Below are 19,054 nucleotides of genomic sequence, written 5' to 3'. Positions count from 1 at the left end.
TGCACTAATTTCCTCCTCCCACTGTCGTTTGGGTCATTCACCATCAACATAGCCGCATTTCAACCCGGAAAAAAAAAAACCAAAAGAAAGAAAGAAAAAAAGGGCTTCTGGTCTAGTTTTCCGTATTAATTCATTTCAAAATCATCAACTTGTCCAATGCAAACTGGGTTCCAGTTTCTGATCATAAAGTAGGCTTTGGTGACAACTTTCAAACATGACCAGCTTTCTATCCGAGAAATTTCTGTCATTCCTCTACTAACTACATCAACTAAAATCCTGTATCCATAGCATCAGCTTGGTCACGGGAAAAGGTGACCAAGGTCAGCTTGTGCTCATGCGGAGCGCGGCCACAGCTATTTAGGCTTGGTTCATCATGCACATGTATAAAACCATGCTAGAAGTATATGCACCGAGCCTAGATATGTGACTTTGAGCTAGGCTTGTTTTCTAATAAAATGAGCTCGATTTTTTTTCTTCCCCCTAGGGGAACGAGCTTAAAAATCTAAGGGCGTTTTTTGATAAGGTGCAGAATTTGCTCCACTCCTAGCTACCTACCTACCTACCTACACAAGTCCTAATATTGTCAAATCCAAGCTTCTCATGAGCATTCACTGCATCTGCAACCATAGAATCTCGAGCACTCTTGCGACCTTTAGAACCCAAGGGAAGTGGCTTATTAGATGAGAAGTTCAAAAATATAATGGTGGGGTTTCACTTGCCTTGATTTTAATGGAAACAGCAGTCCTCCACCCTTCCTTCACTGTGCAAGAATACAATAAAGAAGCCTATCTCCCGCCAAATGCAGACTGCGTGAACTCTTATCTCCTGTAATGAAATCAGGCGGATCTCCCCCCATCCTTCTCATTTATTGTTCACAAACCATAACTCTTTTGTAGCAGCTCATGCCTTCCGGACTACGAGAAATGAGGCTTCCTCCTGCGCCTCGTTTTCAAGTGGAGAGCAGAATATAACACGATGAGATGAGGTAAAGGGATCGGAATTTCCCAGCCTCCATCGACTACCAGTTGTGGGACCGCGGCAGGTCCCATCCTCCTCCGAAATAACGGCTGTTATAACATTGTACCAGTGTTGGGTGCCTCTAATTATTTGTTATATATATATATATATATAATTATTGTACCAGTAGTTAGTTGATCTTCCCTGTGTAATGAATATTATATTATATAATAGATAAGTTTGCAAGATTGTGATCTCTCAAGTCTTAATTGATTACATAATTTTTTTATTTTTTATTTTTTTGAAAAAATAGAAAAAAAATTCAATCATCATTATTGCCTATATAAGTTAAACCCAGGTCACTCCGTTGATTTTACCTATCGAGCCTATTGGCTAATATATTTCGAAGAGAGAATGTAAAAAAAAAAAGGTATATATTTCTATGGCCAATATAATTTCTGAGTAAACAACAGAATGTTTACAAGTGGAGAGGATGCAAGAAAAAAATAGGAGAAAATAGAGTATGATTCTGTCAAAGAAAAAAAGGAACATAAACGAAGGGTCTAGCCAAACATAGCCAGAAGTTAAAAGCTTTTCAAACTGGAGATGTATTACAGTTACGACTCCGTACGTTGTTTCAATTCAGATTATAATTCATGAACAGTATTTTAGTCAGATAATGTCATTGCTGCTAATCATTATTCCCCTTCCAGTAAAAGCAATTGCTAAACACCAGTCGTACAGCATCAACTTTTTCTTTTATAATATATATATAAAGATTGGATTAGACAAATAATGACCGTTATTTCAGCTAATGCCATTCAATTGCCGAATCCTTGCAGGTCTAATTACTGAAGCCTTGGAGCCCACGCCCACCTTATCTGCTTCCTGGTTTAGAGAATGGTGCTCTCTTTAATCTCGTTATTCTTTTGCCGTTATGCACGGGATGCCACTCTTTCAGTTGGCTTTGCGTCCGAAATGTGGAATCGGCTGCGTCACCACACAGCTTCTCAGATGCATTCTAATTATCTTTTATTGACACCAAGAGAATCATTCCTGAGAGAGAGAGAGAGAGAGAGAGCGCAGCCCAAAGTTATCAGCAGCGGTCGCCAAGTTCTATCAGTTTCATGCATTACCAGAGTTACAGCATGTTTGATGCAGATGTGGCATGCAAGATTGGGATTTTTTTTAACTTAACCAATTATATTTTTGTTATTCATATGACCCAGTAAGTTGTAGGACTTTTCCGAAGGTTCTTTATTTTGTTTTTGGGACAAAATTAAAAGCTTGTCTGGGTCGCAAAAAAAAAAAAAAAAAAGGAGAAAAATATAGTCCATCAGAAAATTAAAAAATCTCTTATTTCATTAGAATTTTTGAGAAAGAGAAACGAAAATATTTTAGTAAATTTTTTTTTTCGTGAACTAAATGAGTTTTTAAAAATATGTACGTAGACTATATAATTTTTCAAACAAAATATGAAATGTTGATATAATTATAATGCTAGAGAGAAGAATGGCTCGAAAAAATATGCAACATTGAAGTGTTTTTTTTTAAAAAAAAACATTGTTTCACATTTTTGGCCAAGGATTTTTTTTTTTTTAGGCTGAAACGGGCATTTCATATATTACGGGTACGAATACATTCAATGAAATTAGAAAACAAAAGGTTCCGAAGTGCTCTGCGTATCTCACCCTCCCTAGTTCATAAAGTGCCTCCTGAATGGCTTGCTACATATGCCGCCACCCAGTCGCCCGCCCTATTAGCTTCACGATATACATGCGTTGCTTGAAATGTAACACCCTCTCTCACCATCATTCAAATATCTCGAAGATATGCATATAATTAATCAACGCATTGCTATTGGTCCATGTGGACCAGCATATGGACCCAAGGCATGCACATATAGGAGGGTAACATCTCTTCTTGACAAAGAATTTGCACTCTGCCGAGTTTCATTTCCCCCTTCGGTTTTTTTTCTGCTTTCTTGGAACAATTGTTTCCTTCTAATGTGATCAAGTCGCTTGAGATGATTGAACATCACGAAAAACAAAAACAAAAAAAAAAAGGTGACAAACAATCACTTCAAACTTTGCCTTACATTAAATTATTATTTTGCTCCAGGGCACATGATCCATCACTCTATAAACGCAATCTTGAGAGAAAATATTAAAAATATTTTCTGTGCCAACTGTTTTGGGGAACTAGATTGTCTTTTATTAATGCCAAACCTTCAAATATAGTTTGAGCCCCCGTTAGTTAATTATTAGATGGCTACGAGACTTCAAACCATTCAAAAAACTGCACCCAGTTGCTTAGTTGAGTAGGAGCTCGAGTTCAATCTAGCCTTACATGCTATGGTCAAATAATTAATCATAATCAAATTACACCACAGATATCACATACTAGCTATCTCCTTAAATTAATTAGATTTGCAAAAATTTATATCATAATATTAGGTTATGAATTCTGATCGACGTCAAATTGATAAAAGAAACACATCAAATCAATAACTCTGTAGACCTTGTTTTCATATGAGTCATATCAGCAAAACATTTTCTTCTCGATCATATACAAATCTGACTTGACGGAAAGAATAGGTTCAGGAATGGATCCCAAGGAATGCATGTGACGGCCAAGTTGAATTCGGGTCGGATTCTTGCCTGCTGGCCTCCTTGTGGCTCTACTTTTCGACCATCCTCCTTTTAGGCGCTTACGCATTGCCGACCCCCACCTTTATAACCGGGGAATCATAGTTATGATCTTTTTATCAATTATTAATAAATTATAAACTATTTTTAGTTTTTCTGTTGATCAAGTGATTCTCAGATTATTCTCTAAAAAAATTTAAATTTAATCCAGATCGATTATTCTCAAGCTATATATGAATTTAAAAATATTTATTATAAATATTTATATATAGGACAAATCAATGATTTGTAATTTTTAACCTCTCCTAAATTTACTTTTAATAAAATAATTATAAATATTTAGAATGTTCAGCTTTTTTTTAGAAAACTTCGATATTTTTGCTTCCAATTTTTGTTATCCAAACTCTTATGATTAATTTTTAAGTTTTCTAAGTTGTGGATCGTTTGATGCAGCCGAATTGTTTCCTAATGCTGAACTTATGACTGAGGTTGCAATCAATCGTTTGATGGCTGGTTCTAAGTTCAAAGTATACTGCACCAGAGGATCATACCTATGAGAAACACCATATTCTCTGCTTTAGTCCTTTGCCTTACCTTTGGACCTTGTTCCATGTAGATTTGCACTTTTAACGGCTTTCAAGCTTACTATCCTTTGAATGCCCTTATGCAAGCCTCTTGAGAGTGTTATTTTAAATTAGAAGCCTGAAAAAAGAAAAAAAAATATTATTGACCAAAAAAAAAAAAGCAACAGAAATGTGGGCCTACGTTTTGGTACTCGCAATCCAAAGAAGACTGATGAGGTTTTATTGTGCAAAATGTTGCAGATGGTGATGTGGGGTTGGACGATTTCTCCATGTCAATACTTCGTTAGCATCACATCAAAGTAGGGGAAAGACAATCTAAAAATACTCTTTCTCCTGCAGAAGTTTATGACATCATTATTTATTTGATTAAATTTTATTATTTTTTAAGAAATAAAATTATTATTATTTAATTAAGAGCCTAGGAGGTTTTGCATATTCATGAGAAAACGGATGTACACCGCCGTTCTCCCCACTCCTTCCTATAATAACGTTCATGAGACATTTCTTTCTTTTCATTTTTAACTTGAGTGTTCTAAAATTTATCTTATTTGAGACAGCCTCTTTTCTTAAATTGGTAATGGTTATTCTTAACTGGCAGCGAGGTATGAGGTAACGGTTGGATTAATTTATTTGGTGCTCGTATACGTAACCTCATTGATGGCAAACTTATTTCTTGTGTATTCTAAAATATGAACAATTGCTAAATTTATATTTATGGAGCATGAAAAGCTACCAACCGCAAAATAGCAAATAAAGTTGCACATATGCTAGCTCTATGTAGTATCCGGCATTTTTCATATGGTCGACCATAAGTATTTTTGCTGAGTAATTATTTTTATCTTTTTAGTCTATTTTTTTATTTAGACTCGCTCAATGAAGTTCACCACTATCCTAGCTAGTTACTCGCTATTGACTGATTAGTTAAATTTAACAGGATGGTGAGTGATTTAACTAGATGTCTAGATTAAATAAAAAACCCGAGATGCCAAATAATATAAATTGAATTGTTACGCATTATCTTCCATCTCTTATTATTTATGTGACAATTAATAAATGACATTGTCTAGCAATGATTTGATCCTTGCTAGCATTTATATAATTTTTGAGTTGTCCTTCAATCCTTCACCGTTGCATAGGATTGAAGAACCGAGCGAAGAATAAAGCCAAACTCAAGTAATTAAGTTTGGGCAACACTAGGTAGATCAATTTCGCTTACTATTGCAACATGGGTTGAACTAAATCAAAAATTAATTTATGGATTTTAGCTCGATTTGTTGATAAAAATCATAAACATACCTGATTGAAAAGAAATTTTACTAAATAATTTTGATCTATCGCAATGCTTTTTTTTTAATGTGATGGAATCCTTTTTTTTTTGTCTAGCTAAGAAGTAAAATACATCACCAACCAGGTCTAATTTAAAGGGGCCCTGTCTCGGTTGACTTAGAAAGCATAGAAAACGACAGAGCCGAAATTTTGAACTCCTACCCGACCCGTTGTGTAACTCTCTTGACCCCAGAAGAAAAAAGGGAAGTAAACCGGACCAGTTACAGCATACATTAGCCTTGGCCAGCCTCCATCGAGGAAGTTACCTTTTTATCTCGCTTTAAGCTTTAACTTATTATTTAATGCCACAGTTTTTTTTTTTATTTCAAAAAAAGAGCCTCGGACGGAGAGAGAGGAGGGAAACCAGTCCAAGATCCCTCCCTCTCTCTCTTTTCTTTCATCGCACTGAAAACACTGGCCACCTCCCCTCTCTGGGCCAAAAAATCCCATCTGAGAAAAGAACGAACCCACCACCACTTTCTCTCCGTTTCTTGATGAACGAATATGCATGGATAAAACCGTAAGTCCCTTCGAGCCCACCTTCAAGAAAGCTCACTCTCTCTGTCTGCGCTCCACTATGGCATCCTCTCCCCTCTTCTTCCTCCTCCTCTTCCCCCTCCTCATCTCCGCCACGCCGCCGCCACCGGCGGCGCTGCCAGGGAACCGGACGCCGGAGACCCAAGCGGAGATCGACGCCCTCACCGCCTTCCGCGTCGCCCTCCACGACCCCCTCGGCGCACTCGACGGATGGGACCCTTCCTCCCCCTCCGCCCCCTGCTCCTGGCGCGGCGTCCTCTGCTCACCCACCTCTGCCCCCCCACGCGTCGTCGAGCTCCGCCTCCCACGCCTCCGCCTCTCCGGGCCCATCTCCGACCGCCTCGCTGCTGGCCTCCCCTTCCTCCAAAAGCTCAGCCTACGCCAGAACTCCTTCTCCGGCCCCATTCCCGCCTCCCTCTCCCGCCTCTCTCGCCTCCGCTCCCTCTTCCTCCAGTTCAACTCGCTCACCGGGCCCCTTCCCCCCTCCCTCCTCGCCAACCTCTCTGACCTCCAGGTCTTCGACGCCGCCGGCAACCTTCTCACCGGCGGCGTCCCCACCGCCCTACCCGCCCCCCTCCGCTTCCTCGACCTCTCCTCCAACGCCCTCGCCGGCCCCATCCCGGGCAACCTCTCCGCCGCCGCACCCCGCCTCCAGCTCCTCAACCTCTCCTTCAACCGCCTCCGCGGCACCCTGCCTCCTTCCCTCGTCCGCCTCCGCTCCCTCCTCTACCTCTGGCTCGACTGGAACCGCCTCGAGGGCCCCATCCCCGCCGTCCTCGCCAACTGCTCCTCCCTCCTCCACCTCGGCCTCCAGGGCAACGACCTTCAAGGCATCCTCCCCGCCGCCCTCCCCGTCATGCGCTCCCTCCAGGTCCTCTCTCTCTCCCACAACCGCCTTTCCGGCCCCCTCCCCTCCTCCCTCTTCTCCAACTCCTCCCTCCGCATCGCCCAGCTAGCCGACAACGCCTTCACCGCCCTCTCCCCGCCGCCGCCGGCCAACGCCTCCTCCGCCCTCCAGGTCGTCGACCTCAAGGCCAACCGGCTGGCCGGCCCCTTCCCGGCGGGGCTCGCCGATCTCTCCGGCCTCGCCGTACTGGATCTTTCCGGCAACGCCTTCTCCGGCGCCCTCCCGCCAGCGATCGGGCGGCTGTCAGCGCTGCAGGAGCTCCGGGTCGGGGGCAACTCCATGGCCGGCCCCATCCCGCTAGAGATCGCGCGATGCGGCGCCCTCCAGTTTCTTGATCTTGAGGAGAACCGCTTCTCCGGCGAGATCCCCGCGGTTCTTGGAGGGCTCGCCATGCTAAGGAACCTCTATCTCGGCGGGAATCTCTTCTCCGGGAGGATTCCGGCGAGTCTTGGCAATCTTTCCTGGCTGGAGACCCTCTCCCTCGGCAAGAACCGGCTTACTGGCGGCGTGCCGGAGGAGCTGACGCGGCTGAGCAACCTGACCTTCTTGGACCTCTCCGGGAACGGAATCTCCGGCGACATCCCGTCCGGCATCGAGAATCTTGCAGGGTTGAAGAGCCTGAACCTGAGCAAAAACGGCTTCTCCGGCAGCATTCCGGCGGCGATCGGGAGCCTCCTGAACCTAAAGGCATTGGATCTCAGCGGGCAGAAGAACCTCTCTGGCGATCTTCCGGCAGAGCTCTTCGGGCTGCCGGACCTTCAGGTGATCTCTCTTGCCGAGAACTGGTTTTCCGGCCAAGTCCCCGAGGGTTTCAGCAGCCTGTGGAGCTTGCAGCATCTCAACCTCACGGCCAACTCCTTCTCCGGCCCGATCCCGGCGACCTACGGCTACCTCCAGTCCCTTCAAGTCCTGTCTCTCTCCGGCAATCACATCTCCGGCGAGATCCCCGCAGAGCTCGCCAACTGTTCCAATCTCACCATTCTCCAGCTCCGGTCCAACGAATTGTCCGGCCGCATTCCGGCGGACCTTTCCCGCCTCTCCAATATCGTGGAGCTCGACTTCGGCCAGAACAATCTCTCCGGCGAGATCCCGCCGGAAGTTTCCAACTGCTCGTCGCTGGTCACGCTCCGGCTGGATGGCAACCATCTCTCAGGTGACATCCCCGACTCCATCTCCAATCTTTCCAAACTCCAGACGCTCGACCTATCTGCCAACGATCTCTCCGGCCCCGTCCCTTCGTCCTTGGCTCGCATCTCCGGGCTGGTACGGCTCAATGTCTCGGAGAACAACCTCAGCGGCGAGATTCCTGGGATGCTGAGCTCTCGCTTCGGGGACCCGTCGGCGTTCGCCGGAAACCCGGACCTGTGCGGGCCGCCGCTGGAAGCGGAATGCAAAGGTTCGCGGAGGAGGAAGCGGCGCAACTTGGTCCTGTTGATCGGCCTGGTGGCAGGCGCCGTCCTTATTCTGGTCCTCTTCTGCTGCTGCTTCGTGATCACCCTGTTGAGGTGGCGGAGCCGCTTCCTCGCCAGCAGAGCCGGCGTCAAGAAGCGGAGCCCAGGGAGGGGCAGCGGGTCGAGTGGGAGTGGAGAGAATGGCGGTGGCGGGCCGAAGCTGGTCATGTTCGACAACCGGACCACCTACGCGGACACGGTCGAAGCGACGCGGCAATTCGACGAGGAGAACGTGCTCAGCCGCGGCCGCCACGGGCTGGTGTTCAAGGCCTGCTACAACGACGGCACCGTGCTATCCATCCTTCGCCTGCCTTCGACTTCGGCCGACGGGGCGATCGTGATCGAGGAGGCGGCGTTCCGGAAGGAGGCAGAGTCGCTGGGGAAGGTGAAGCACCGGAACCTCACAGTGCTAAGGGGTTACTACGCCGGCCCGCCGCCAGATGTTCGACTGCTGGTCTACGACTACATGCCCAACGGCAACCTCGCGACGCTCCTCCAGGAGGCGTCCCACCAGGACGGCCACGTCCTCACCTGGCCCATGCGCCACCTCATCGCCCTCGGCGTGGCCCGCGGCCTCGCATTCCTCCACGCCTCCGGCGTCATCCACGGGGACGTCAAGCCGCAGAACATACTGTTCGACGCCGACTTCGAGGCGCATCTGTCGGACTTCGGGCTGGAGCGGATGGTGGTGACGGCCGGGGCGGCGGAGGCGGCGGCTGTGGCGTCGACGTCGTCGACGCCGGTGGGGTCGCTGGGGTACGTGGCGCCGGACGCGGCGGCGGCGGGGCAGGCGACGAGGGAGGGGGACGTGTACAGCTTCGGGATCGTGCTGCTGGAGCTGCTGACGGGGCGGCGGCCGGGGATGTTCGCGGGGGAGGAGGAGGACATCGTGAAGTGGGTGAAGCGGCAGCTGCAGCGGGGCCAGATCTCGGAGCTGCTGGAGCCCGGGCTGCTGGAGCTGGACCCGGAGTCGACGGAGTGGGAGGAGTTCCTCCTCGGGGTGAAGGTGGGGCTCCTCTGCACCGCCCCCGATCCCCTCGACCGGCCCTCCATGGCCGACATCGTCTTCATGCTCGAGGGCTGCCGGGTGGGCCCGGACGTCCCCTCCTCCGCCGATCCCACCTCCCAGCCTTCCCCCGCCTGACACCGGTCTACGGCTCTTCGCGTCCTCTTCTCCGGCCATTGTTTTTTTTTTGTTTTGTTTTGTTTTGTTTTTTGGGGGGGGAGGGGGGCTTCCCTTCTCTCGCATTTTCTCTGAAAAAAAAAAAGGAATTATTTCCGTTTCCTTGTAGGATTTTTCCCGTTTTCCGGTTTTTCCGTTGTTGTTCCCTCTTTGTTTGTTCTTTTAATATGTTTTTTTTATAGCCCCCAACGGATCGGATGCCGAACGGCGCCGCAGAGGAAGGTGGGGCAGGAAAGCACGTACGGCATGGTCAAAGTGACTCTTCTGTGGGGGCCCCCCGCATCGGCTGCCTCTTGCTCGCTCGGAACCTTTCTCCCGCCGGAAGGAAGAGGGCCACTTAGGGCGAGGGCCTCGTGAAGTAGCCGTTGGGGCAGCCCCCGGCCCAGGCGCTGCGTTCCTGTGTTTAAATTTTTTTATGCGCGCACTCCTAGCGAGTGGTGGTGGTGATGGTGGAGGGAGCTTCTGTCCTAGTGGTCAGGCCGGCTTCGAGTACCGTACCAATGGTGGTTGAGGGTTGGGATCGTAGGATTCCATCTCACCGGCTTGCTTTTCTGGAATCGACGAGTACCAGGGGGTGAGATGGGGGCCCACCGTAGATTTGTCTTTTTCAATTAATTGTATAACAATTTGTGTCGTATGCCGATGGGGACGGGAGGTAATACTGCTGGTGGGGGTGGGAGGTGCTGAAACCTTTATTGATTGGAATTGTATCATTTGTTCTTTCTCTTCCAATCTTTCTCTGGCCTTGCCTCTTGGTTTTGTTTTTATCTTTTCAGGCATCCAGATTTGGTTCCCCAGATTCCGAAACAGGGCCTACCGAGTAGCGGCTCTTTTTATTTTTATTATTTTTTTCTCATAGACTATTGTTTGGGAATTTGATGGATTAGCTGGACAGCTCGAAGCGACAAACCCGATACAGGTGACCGTTGCTTTAATCATCCCTTCTCTTCTCCGCCTTCCTTTTAGGATAGCAAGAAGAATCAAGTCCTGAAGCCCCCGGTCCGGTTCCAATCTCTCTCGACCAGTGTGACCTGTCCTGGTACGCTTATCTGATCTTACCCTAGCACAATGTTACCGTTAGGTATTCAAACATATATATATATATATATATATCTTAAAGAAAAGAAGAAGAAACTACACATCCTCCATATGACAAAGTTACTCTGTATTATAGTACATCGTATAAATGTGCTTTACGAGTCAAGTTAATAGGTTGACATCGACCGCGCTCAAGACACAAGTAGACCCTTTTCAACGAGGCGGTCTGCTAGCTAGATGGGCCAAGCGGCCGAGCTCGCACAATGTTTTGAGTTGAATTTTGTTACTATGAAACCGAATGCACAGCACAGTTGAGGAACCGAATGCACGGCGCTAAGATCTCTCACAAAATCATTGTCAGTTGTTTCACAACTCATGTAGCTTCAGCAGCAGAGATGCATCATCAATGGCATCTCGTTCAACTGTTTAGTGGTAGAATGAAACCCTATCCATCTCATATATGAACTTCTTAACCATTTAGGGACGAGATGGAGACAAAAGAAAAATCAGAAGATGGCTTTCAAATTAACAACATTGCATAAACTGTCGGATTAAGAAGCAACTGGAGAATAGCACAACCTGTGCAAGCATTTTGGCGCGAGATGTCCATTTCATCAAAGCACTTCTGAAACCAGATTCATATCAACAGGACTCACAGAACAAATATCTCCAACACAGAGGAGGTAGATAATACTCGACACAAAGTGCCATGATCCAAATGTCTTTCACCGGTCGCTCAAACAACATTTCCCAACAAGGAGACCACGACTCCAAGTTGGATAACTGCGATACTGATATCAATTAGCTTGCTGACCGTACGAGTACAGAGCAACCAAAAGTAAGAAACAGAAGGGGTGAAAAATAAGAGGAGCATCGGTAAAGGTCACCCGTGGGATAAAACAACGCTGCAGAGAGACCAGATCATTGCATGGCTTCAGACCACTGCGGCTTTTTAACTCATCCCCATGTGACAGAAACAAACAAAAGACATCTCACAGGGTAAGAAACTCCAACGCTCTGCTCATATATATGGATCCCGGCAAAAACATACATACCCAAAATGCTACAGTCTATGCACACTGAAAGATTAAGATCAACAAGCGAGAATAAATGGGCCTAGAATTTTATACAGAATGATGCTGATCAGCTTTGCAGGGGCTAAGCCAAGTGCTACTGCCATGCTCGGAAATGAATAGTAGGACACCGAAATAATAGCCCTGCGGAGAAATAGGACTTGCACATAATTGACATTACTTCTCTTTAAGGTGATACAGCATCCTCACCAACTAACGGAAGCAGCACCTAAGGGGAAGTTGGGTTGGCTTGCAAGCTGGAAAAGAAGAAAGAGCCGATCTGATGAACCATCTGCAGACATCGAAATACACAACTTGAAGATTATTTGCAAAGAACAAGAACCCACCTACTTACAAACTCTTAGATTCATGAGAGCAGTGGAACCTGCTATCTTCTATAGTGTAGGCAAAAGATGTATGTGTGCGTGTCAGAGAGAGAGAGAGAGAGAGAGACCTGATTGTTGCAGTGGTAATACCATTTTTAACCCTTCATACAACCAGGCAGACGTACAGCAATTACATTCTAGAAAAACAAGGAAGAAGGGTGATGTCAGATGATGATCATGATAAATTCCATGACTGTTGGAATGGAATTCACATGACATACAAAGTACACAATTATTGAAGGTGTCATACATCTAATTTTTCCCGTCTGAAAGACTGGAGGTTCTAGTTACCCTCTGCAAAGTACATCCCAAGCTCTTGGCTTTTATAGTACTTGTATATTGGCAGTAACAATTTATTACACAACAAAATCAGGTTATATCTCATTGAGAAAAGAGTCTGATATCAAGATTTTTAACTAGAAACATATCTATGTATGAAATGGCAACTCCTTGCATCTTGAATTTACAGTTAAGGATCTGTGTCTAAAAATTAACAAATAAATCACTCTACGGAACAGGTAAAATATCAAGTAATTGAGGAACACTTGCATAATACTTGACAATCATGTGGATTGACTGGAGATATAATTGTCTTGGACTGGAGTTGCATTCATGAAAGATCAGAATCCAAACCTGACGAGGAAACTAAAAGGTAAACATGGGCTATATCATTATCTATTAACAAGACATGATTGTGATGGCCTTTGGTGTCCCCAAGGACTGTTGTTAAGATTGGGATTCGTAACTCATAGAGGGGACTAGATTTTTCTTATTTTTGCAAACTTTCTAAATGTAAAAGAATTATGAAAATCAAAATATGAGTCAGCTATAAAGTAGGTAAATGGTGAATAGAAAGCCATACATATAAAAAAATTCTAGATTTCACCAATATAGGCCCATATGTAGCAAGTCTATAGAAAGAGATACTTGTTTGGTTATTCAATAATTTATATACCATCTGTCAATTTAGTTATTGTTTTAGGTATATTTTTTTAGAGAAAAAAAAGGTTAAGACCTTAACATATTCGCCATAAATTTGATAAATTTGCATTTTATTTTTAACTCTTAAGAATTTCAATAACATACTTGCTAATTCTCCTACTCGAGATTTATTGTTGATAACTAATCTAAAAGCCATATAGTCGCATAAATTATAGAAAATGGGTGCACCCATGATTTAATTTGTATTTAGCATAATCAAGTTGGATTCTATGATCCAAATGAATGTATCTTCCATCATATGGATCTAAATCTTGTGATCCTACATTGATCTTGATCCAAGGATGGGATCTGGATTGTGAATCGTGAGATTTTAACAACAATGTTTCCGAGGGCTGTTGATTGTATGATTAATCGTAACATATAATATAGGATCATCAAACTGGTCCAATGTTTCCATACAGACAATTTTGTTGAAAGTCATCGCTATTTCTTACATTCATTATCCACAATGATCAAGAGAGGCATGTGGCAAGCCTCATTTTTCAAATTCAGTGTCATGGACCTGCTATAACAAAACCAAATAAGTTTCTCACATAATTTTATGGTCAGGATCGTTCATTTTACTTTAAATGGCGTGGTGACATCAGCCCTTTTATAAGTATATCATCCCAAACTGAACAATGAACAATCTCTTCCCATTCATCATAGCTTATCATGGTAATGACGAAAGTGGTTTTCCAAACTGATTGACTTGCACCACTAGATCCAGATAACAATGTCTCATATCTTGAGGTCCTCCAATGAATGAAACAAGCGGCGCAAACCCTTTTCCATCTCTACATCCTTGAGTCTTGCACGTAGCTACACTCTAGTATACGCTTATTGATAAAAATCAGCTCGAATTATGTTTTATGTTTTCATTATTATAATAATAGTTCACCTTGCTGTTTTCACTTTAATGCACATGTCAACAGCATATTCCTTATCACTCACTACACACGACATTCCACCTTTCAGGATCACAAATCTGGAACATTACATTCTCTCTCTGAAACTTTCATTCTCCCAACGTGGTTGTTTAGATCAATGTGGTACTATAGATATTCTAAATCATCTTTGATCGACATGGTACTATTGAATGCTATAAATCTTAAAAGAAGAATAAATAACCCAACTTAATGATACCCAATACAGTTATGAATTAGGGTTTATCCCCGTGGCCGTACCTCTCTCTATAGTATCCAGAGGTTATGTGTTCAAGTCTTGGGTGGTGCATCTCTAAGTATTGAGACCTAGAAAATTATAATGCGGGTGGGTCTCTCTCCCTTTCTCTCAAAAAAATGATATGCAATACAATTTTGAAATTACTTATGAGACAACTATTTGAATACAATTCAACAATAGAGTTCCAAAATACATCTAGTAAAAAGGATGAACAATGATCAATGAGAAGGAATACATAGATATCATCAATTGCTTATCTTCCACAATGGCATAAAAGGAATGCCATAATATTAAAGTGAAATTTTGTTCAGTTGATATAAATTAGTTTTGAAGGAAGGCAAATGACTACTAGAATCATTGATATGAAGATTGTGCTATATGATACGATAGAGGGTGAGCCTTGGCACAATAAAAAGGATGCTCCATTGTGACTCGGAGGTTACGGGTTCGAAATATGAAAACAACCTCTCTGCACACAGAGGTAAGAATGCGTACATCTGACTCTCTCCAGATATTGCAACGACAGGAGCCTTGTACAGTGGGCCGCCTTTTTTTTTTACAAACATATAATCAACTCAACTTAGAAAAATAGTTAAAGAAAACAAACTTGTTAAACTCTTAAAATCTATGAGATCTACAGAAACAAAGGAAATATTGACTACAGTGATCACAATCGAATTGTACATATTTAATGCTAAGACAAAATAACTTCAACATCCTCAGCTATCTTACATGGCTTTTGGTATGGTTGTTGGCTAATTATGTCTTTCGAAGTAAAATCCATCCAAGCCTCAAATTTTAGGATATAGCAACATAGCTAAAAGGGATCCAAATATGCATGCAGATACATGATCTTGTTGGTTAGAATGTAATTTAATGATTAAGTCCATATTTTGTTTAACTTTTAAGCGCACGTCATGTATTTTGTGTGGACTTGCATATTTTTGTATACCCAATTATGCCCATATTTCTCCCACACTTATGTTTGTCTTATACGAACTTGTCTTATTTTATCCACAATCCAAGTACCGAGAGTTAAATAGCTAAGGGCTCTGTTTCCTAGTACCTCGGTTCCGCAAGCTAAGGGCACTGTTTTCCCGACCAAGGTTTTGGCTTTTTGGGATGGGGGGGGGGGGGGGGGGTGTGCAAGTATAGGTAGATTGTGGTGTTAGAACCACCTCATCCCCCACCCACCCAAAAAAAAGAAAAGCCCATGCAACCATACGTGATAGGATCGATACTAAGTACTAAACAAATTATTAAACCACTGGTTATCATTCGATATCAAAAGGTGCTTGTTTGATATGATTTGGCATGGCTCAATTATAACATATTTGAACCAAAAATGTTATAAAATAATGGTTTCACCATTTCATTGCCCCGGAGAAAAAGATGGAGGTTGTTTGTTAGTTGTGGATAGCCTATGACTCAACAGGCAAACAAATGAAAGCAAATCTTGTTTACACGAGTGTTTACATGAGTACCACTTACTTAATATATTACATGTAAATAAGAAACTACCCCAATGAGTTTGCTACAAATAGTCTAAACTTCAAATTCCATCAAAATGAGCTCAACCTCCAAATTGAAAACAATTTCTAGACCTTTGGATTTGAGCCAAAATAGCAATCTCTAATACTAGGAATATTTTTAAAATTGTAAAACATTATAGATTTTACTGCATTCAAATATTTCCATGACCTCAAGCTCTAGTAAGAAAAGTCTTATGGCTTAATATCCAATTTTTTTACATCAAATATGATGCTAACCAGCACATAATGTCTCAACACACTCATATGCCTTACTGTTTGCAAATTTAGTCTCAAAAAAAAATCTTTATCCAAAATTTTGTGATTCGTTATTGTATATTTTTGTCGAGCATTGTCATAGGATGTCACTAAAGTAATGAAATAAAAATAGTTTTTGAAGACTGAGTCAAATAACAGTGCACTTACTAAGGCTAAGAACCATCCCTTGCCACATGTTCTTCTTCATGCAAACTCTCTTGGCATCTTTTTTGAAACAAATATGTAAAAATTCAAATTGTACCATCAAAATGGATTTAGGAAAAACAAGGAAACAAGGTGGAGATAGGAAAGATTCGTTTCCCTTCCATTATTGGTTTCAATGGCCACCATCTTCACCAATTCCTAACACCAACTTATTTGATTTCTTGAAATCCATCTCACCTCTAGCACCAAATTCTTCCTGTCTTCTCTTGGGAAAAGAGGACAAGGCAAGAGCCCACTGTCAAGATTGTGGATCTTGGAAAACAGAAAAAGAAAAAAAGCACCTAATGCTTGAAATATCAATCCTTACAGAAAATAAAAGTGCCTAGCCAACTCAGACCAAGTGTAAGCACTTGCAAAGTACAAAAAATGAGAATAAATAAATGACCGTTGACCTCTCACTTTAGGTATTACAACAAACAAAAGTATACAGGTGTTCAAATGTGCATTTAAAAATAATGTGATTTATCAACAACTCGAATTTACCTGGTCAATTTGGATGGATAGATCTACATGACTATGTGCATGTGTGTTGGGGGTGGGGAGGAGGGGGAGGTGTATCTCACTCTACCATATTTATACATATATCATGTATGTAATATGTACAGTTTTTTTTTGGGGGCGGGGGTTTTTTGTGGAGGACAGGGGCTAGTATCCTTTTTTTAGGTTTCAAACCTCAATCCAACGATGACCCTTTCAAAGTAATGCTCACATAGTTAAACATGGTTATCTTTCATATATGCATCAAGCCACATTCTAAACCTTGACAACTTATTAATGCTTATCTCCCAAATTTACAAAATTCCATGCATATAAGAGGCGCGTTGTGATATTTTTCACACTTCTAGAATTTTTTTTTAAAAAAAATCTCTGATTTGGAAAGATAAAAAGTCTTCTGCTTTATTTGAATTGCATACACCGAGAGAACAGAAAACATGTAATTCTTTTCTACTCTATTTTCTTACCTTCTATCTTCTGAATAATGTTTTTACCTATGATTCATTCACCTATAGGCTTCTCATGTCTAATGTAACAAAAGAATGGATGCAACACAAAGTTGAGTATTTTTCTTCTGGTTACCAACATACCTAACGCAGAACCACAAATCAAATTGTATTGCTCAAGCTTCTATGTCGGATCTAGGATCACGGAAAAAATAACATATCATAACGTTAAAATTCATGCGAGCCTCAGCATTTGTTTTTGGTAGAGATGCAAGCCTCTGCCTGATCTTCTTACTGGCAGTTTTTAGTAGCCAAATAAACATCATGATTCCAACTATTATCCATAAATTACTCGATTCTTTGTCTTGTAGATGTCATTGTCACCATTTAATCAGGACACCAACATATGAACTATCAGCTTGCTGCTTAATTCTATGACCCTGAGTTGACAAGGAGATGAAATCACACAATATTTTGAGCTAACATCTTTACAAAAAATATTATGAGGACAAGAAAAGTGCATGAAGACCAATAACAAGCATCATCTCATGGCAATAAATAGTTGCAAAGCCGAGGTGTAACAAAATTTTCTCGTAAACATGGGAGAAACTAATGTTTCCAATCTTCACTTTGTAGCTAAATCAGGATTCCAACAAAACTAACACGAGTTTGATTTTTCAAGAGTGTTAATAAAGCACACATCAATCATCATATTGCCCATTCCTATCAACATGGCACAGTGCTTTTTCAGATGAGCCTATATATTGCAACTTCCGCTGTTCTTTGTAATGTCTCATGACATTGTTATTCGAATTAAACTGCAAGTTCCACAATCGACCAAAAGAATTTGGATTCAAGCACGGACAGAATCAACAAGGAATTATCAAAATAGAAGCATCAAAACCCAGGAAATTCAGAAGTGTAGTATTAACCATCAACCATGTGAGCGCCAATCTCAATATTTAGGTTTCAAAGTAGACCAAGAAACAAATTCTTGGATTAAAAACAAAAAATAAAAAAAATAATACAAATCCTCAACTTTCCATTGCAATATTCAGAGAAATAATCATTAGCGGCTATCTGCTTTCCATCGATAATGTTAAAAGAATCGATTTTAAGCTTTTTTTCCTTCATTGCTGAATTTAATTCTAAAACCAAAACCAGAAAGGAAAATCAAAGAAGAACGCACCGGGTTTTGGATTAGAACAAGCTGTGGTACCAACCAGAAACTCGATTGATCCCGGGTTCTTTTTACGCGGACCGGAGGCTGAAGGCAAGAAGGCGATTCTAGTAGCGGAGATGTGGCCGGCGGTGGCCGCGCACAAGGTACTACCATCTGGCACGTGCTTTGCACGTGATCGGTGGAGGACTGGGGGATATTTTTTGTGGCCTGCGAGCGCATCTGGGCCTTCCGAAAACATGGCCTATTTTAAATATATATTGGATTTGGATTTACTAAATTTCTAATCGGTACCCCGAACCGACTAAAGCCGATTCTAAACTAGCATAATATATACTTCAAAACCCTACTTGAATATAACAAATTAGTTTTTTTTTCCCTCATAATATAGTTAGTCTTTGTATTGGGAGGGAGTGGTTATAAGTTTGAAATGGAAAGTCTTCGTTTCGTTCGGCTTGGAAAGCCTCACTTCACTAATTATAACTATGTACCATTATCAATCAAATTTTATAGAAATATATTTTTGTCAATTGCTACATGTTTCATACTATTATTTTATTGCATCATAGGATTATGATATAATTAGATAATTGATTTGTATATGTTTATTTGGTGTGTGTTAAGATTATTTTTGACTATTTGATCCAAAAAGACCGATGAATTGG

At 42.4% G+C, this 19,054-nt stretch overlaps 1 protein-coding gene and 1 long non-coding RNA gene across 2 annotated transcripts; one reads left to right on the top strand and one right to left on the bottom strand.

Moving 5' to 3' along the window:
* Positions 1–5,636: 5,636 nt before the first annotated feature.
* On the top strand, positions 5,637–9,711 carry LOC103699099 (Leucine-rich receptor-like protein kinase family protein). The gene has a single exon (XM_008781152.6). It carries the CDS (start codon positions 6,024–6,026, stop codon positions 9,552–9,554), a length of 3,531 nt encoding a protein of 1,176 aa, XP_008779374.5. The 5' UTR covers positions 5,637–6,023; the 3' UTR covers positions 9,555–9,711.
* Positions 9,712–11,623: 1,912 nt separating this feature from the next.
* On the bottom strand, positions 11,624–18,614 carry LOC113461674 (uncharacterized). Its single transcript, XR_005509878.3, has 3 exons — positions 18,399–18,614; positions 12,159–12,227; positions 11,624–11,996 (listed from the first exon to the last, which is right to left on the bottom strand). It is a non-coding gene; the product is annotated as an uncharacterized LOC113461674 (long non-coding RNA).
* Between the last annotated feature and the right edge of the window lie 440 nt (positions 18,615–19,054).

Source organism: Phoenix dactylifera, chromosome 3, assembly GCF_051530095.1.
Source record: "Phoenix dactylifera cultivar Ajwa chromosome 3, Ajwa_hap1_PhDact_Kaust_v1.1, whole genome shotgun sequence".
NCBI classification, from domain to species: domain Eukaryota; kingdom Viridiplantae; phylum Streptophyta; class Magnoliopsida; order Arecales; family Arecaceae; genus Phoenix; species Phoenix dactylifera.
Note: the sequence above shows the minus strand (reverse complement) of the source record. Positions and strands in the feature narration are given on the sequence as shown.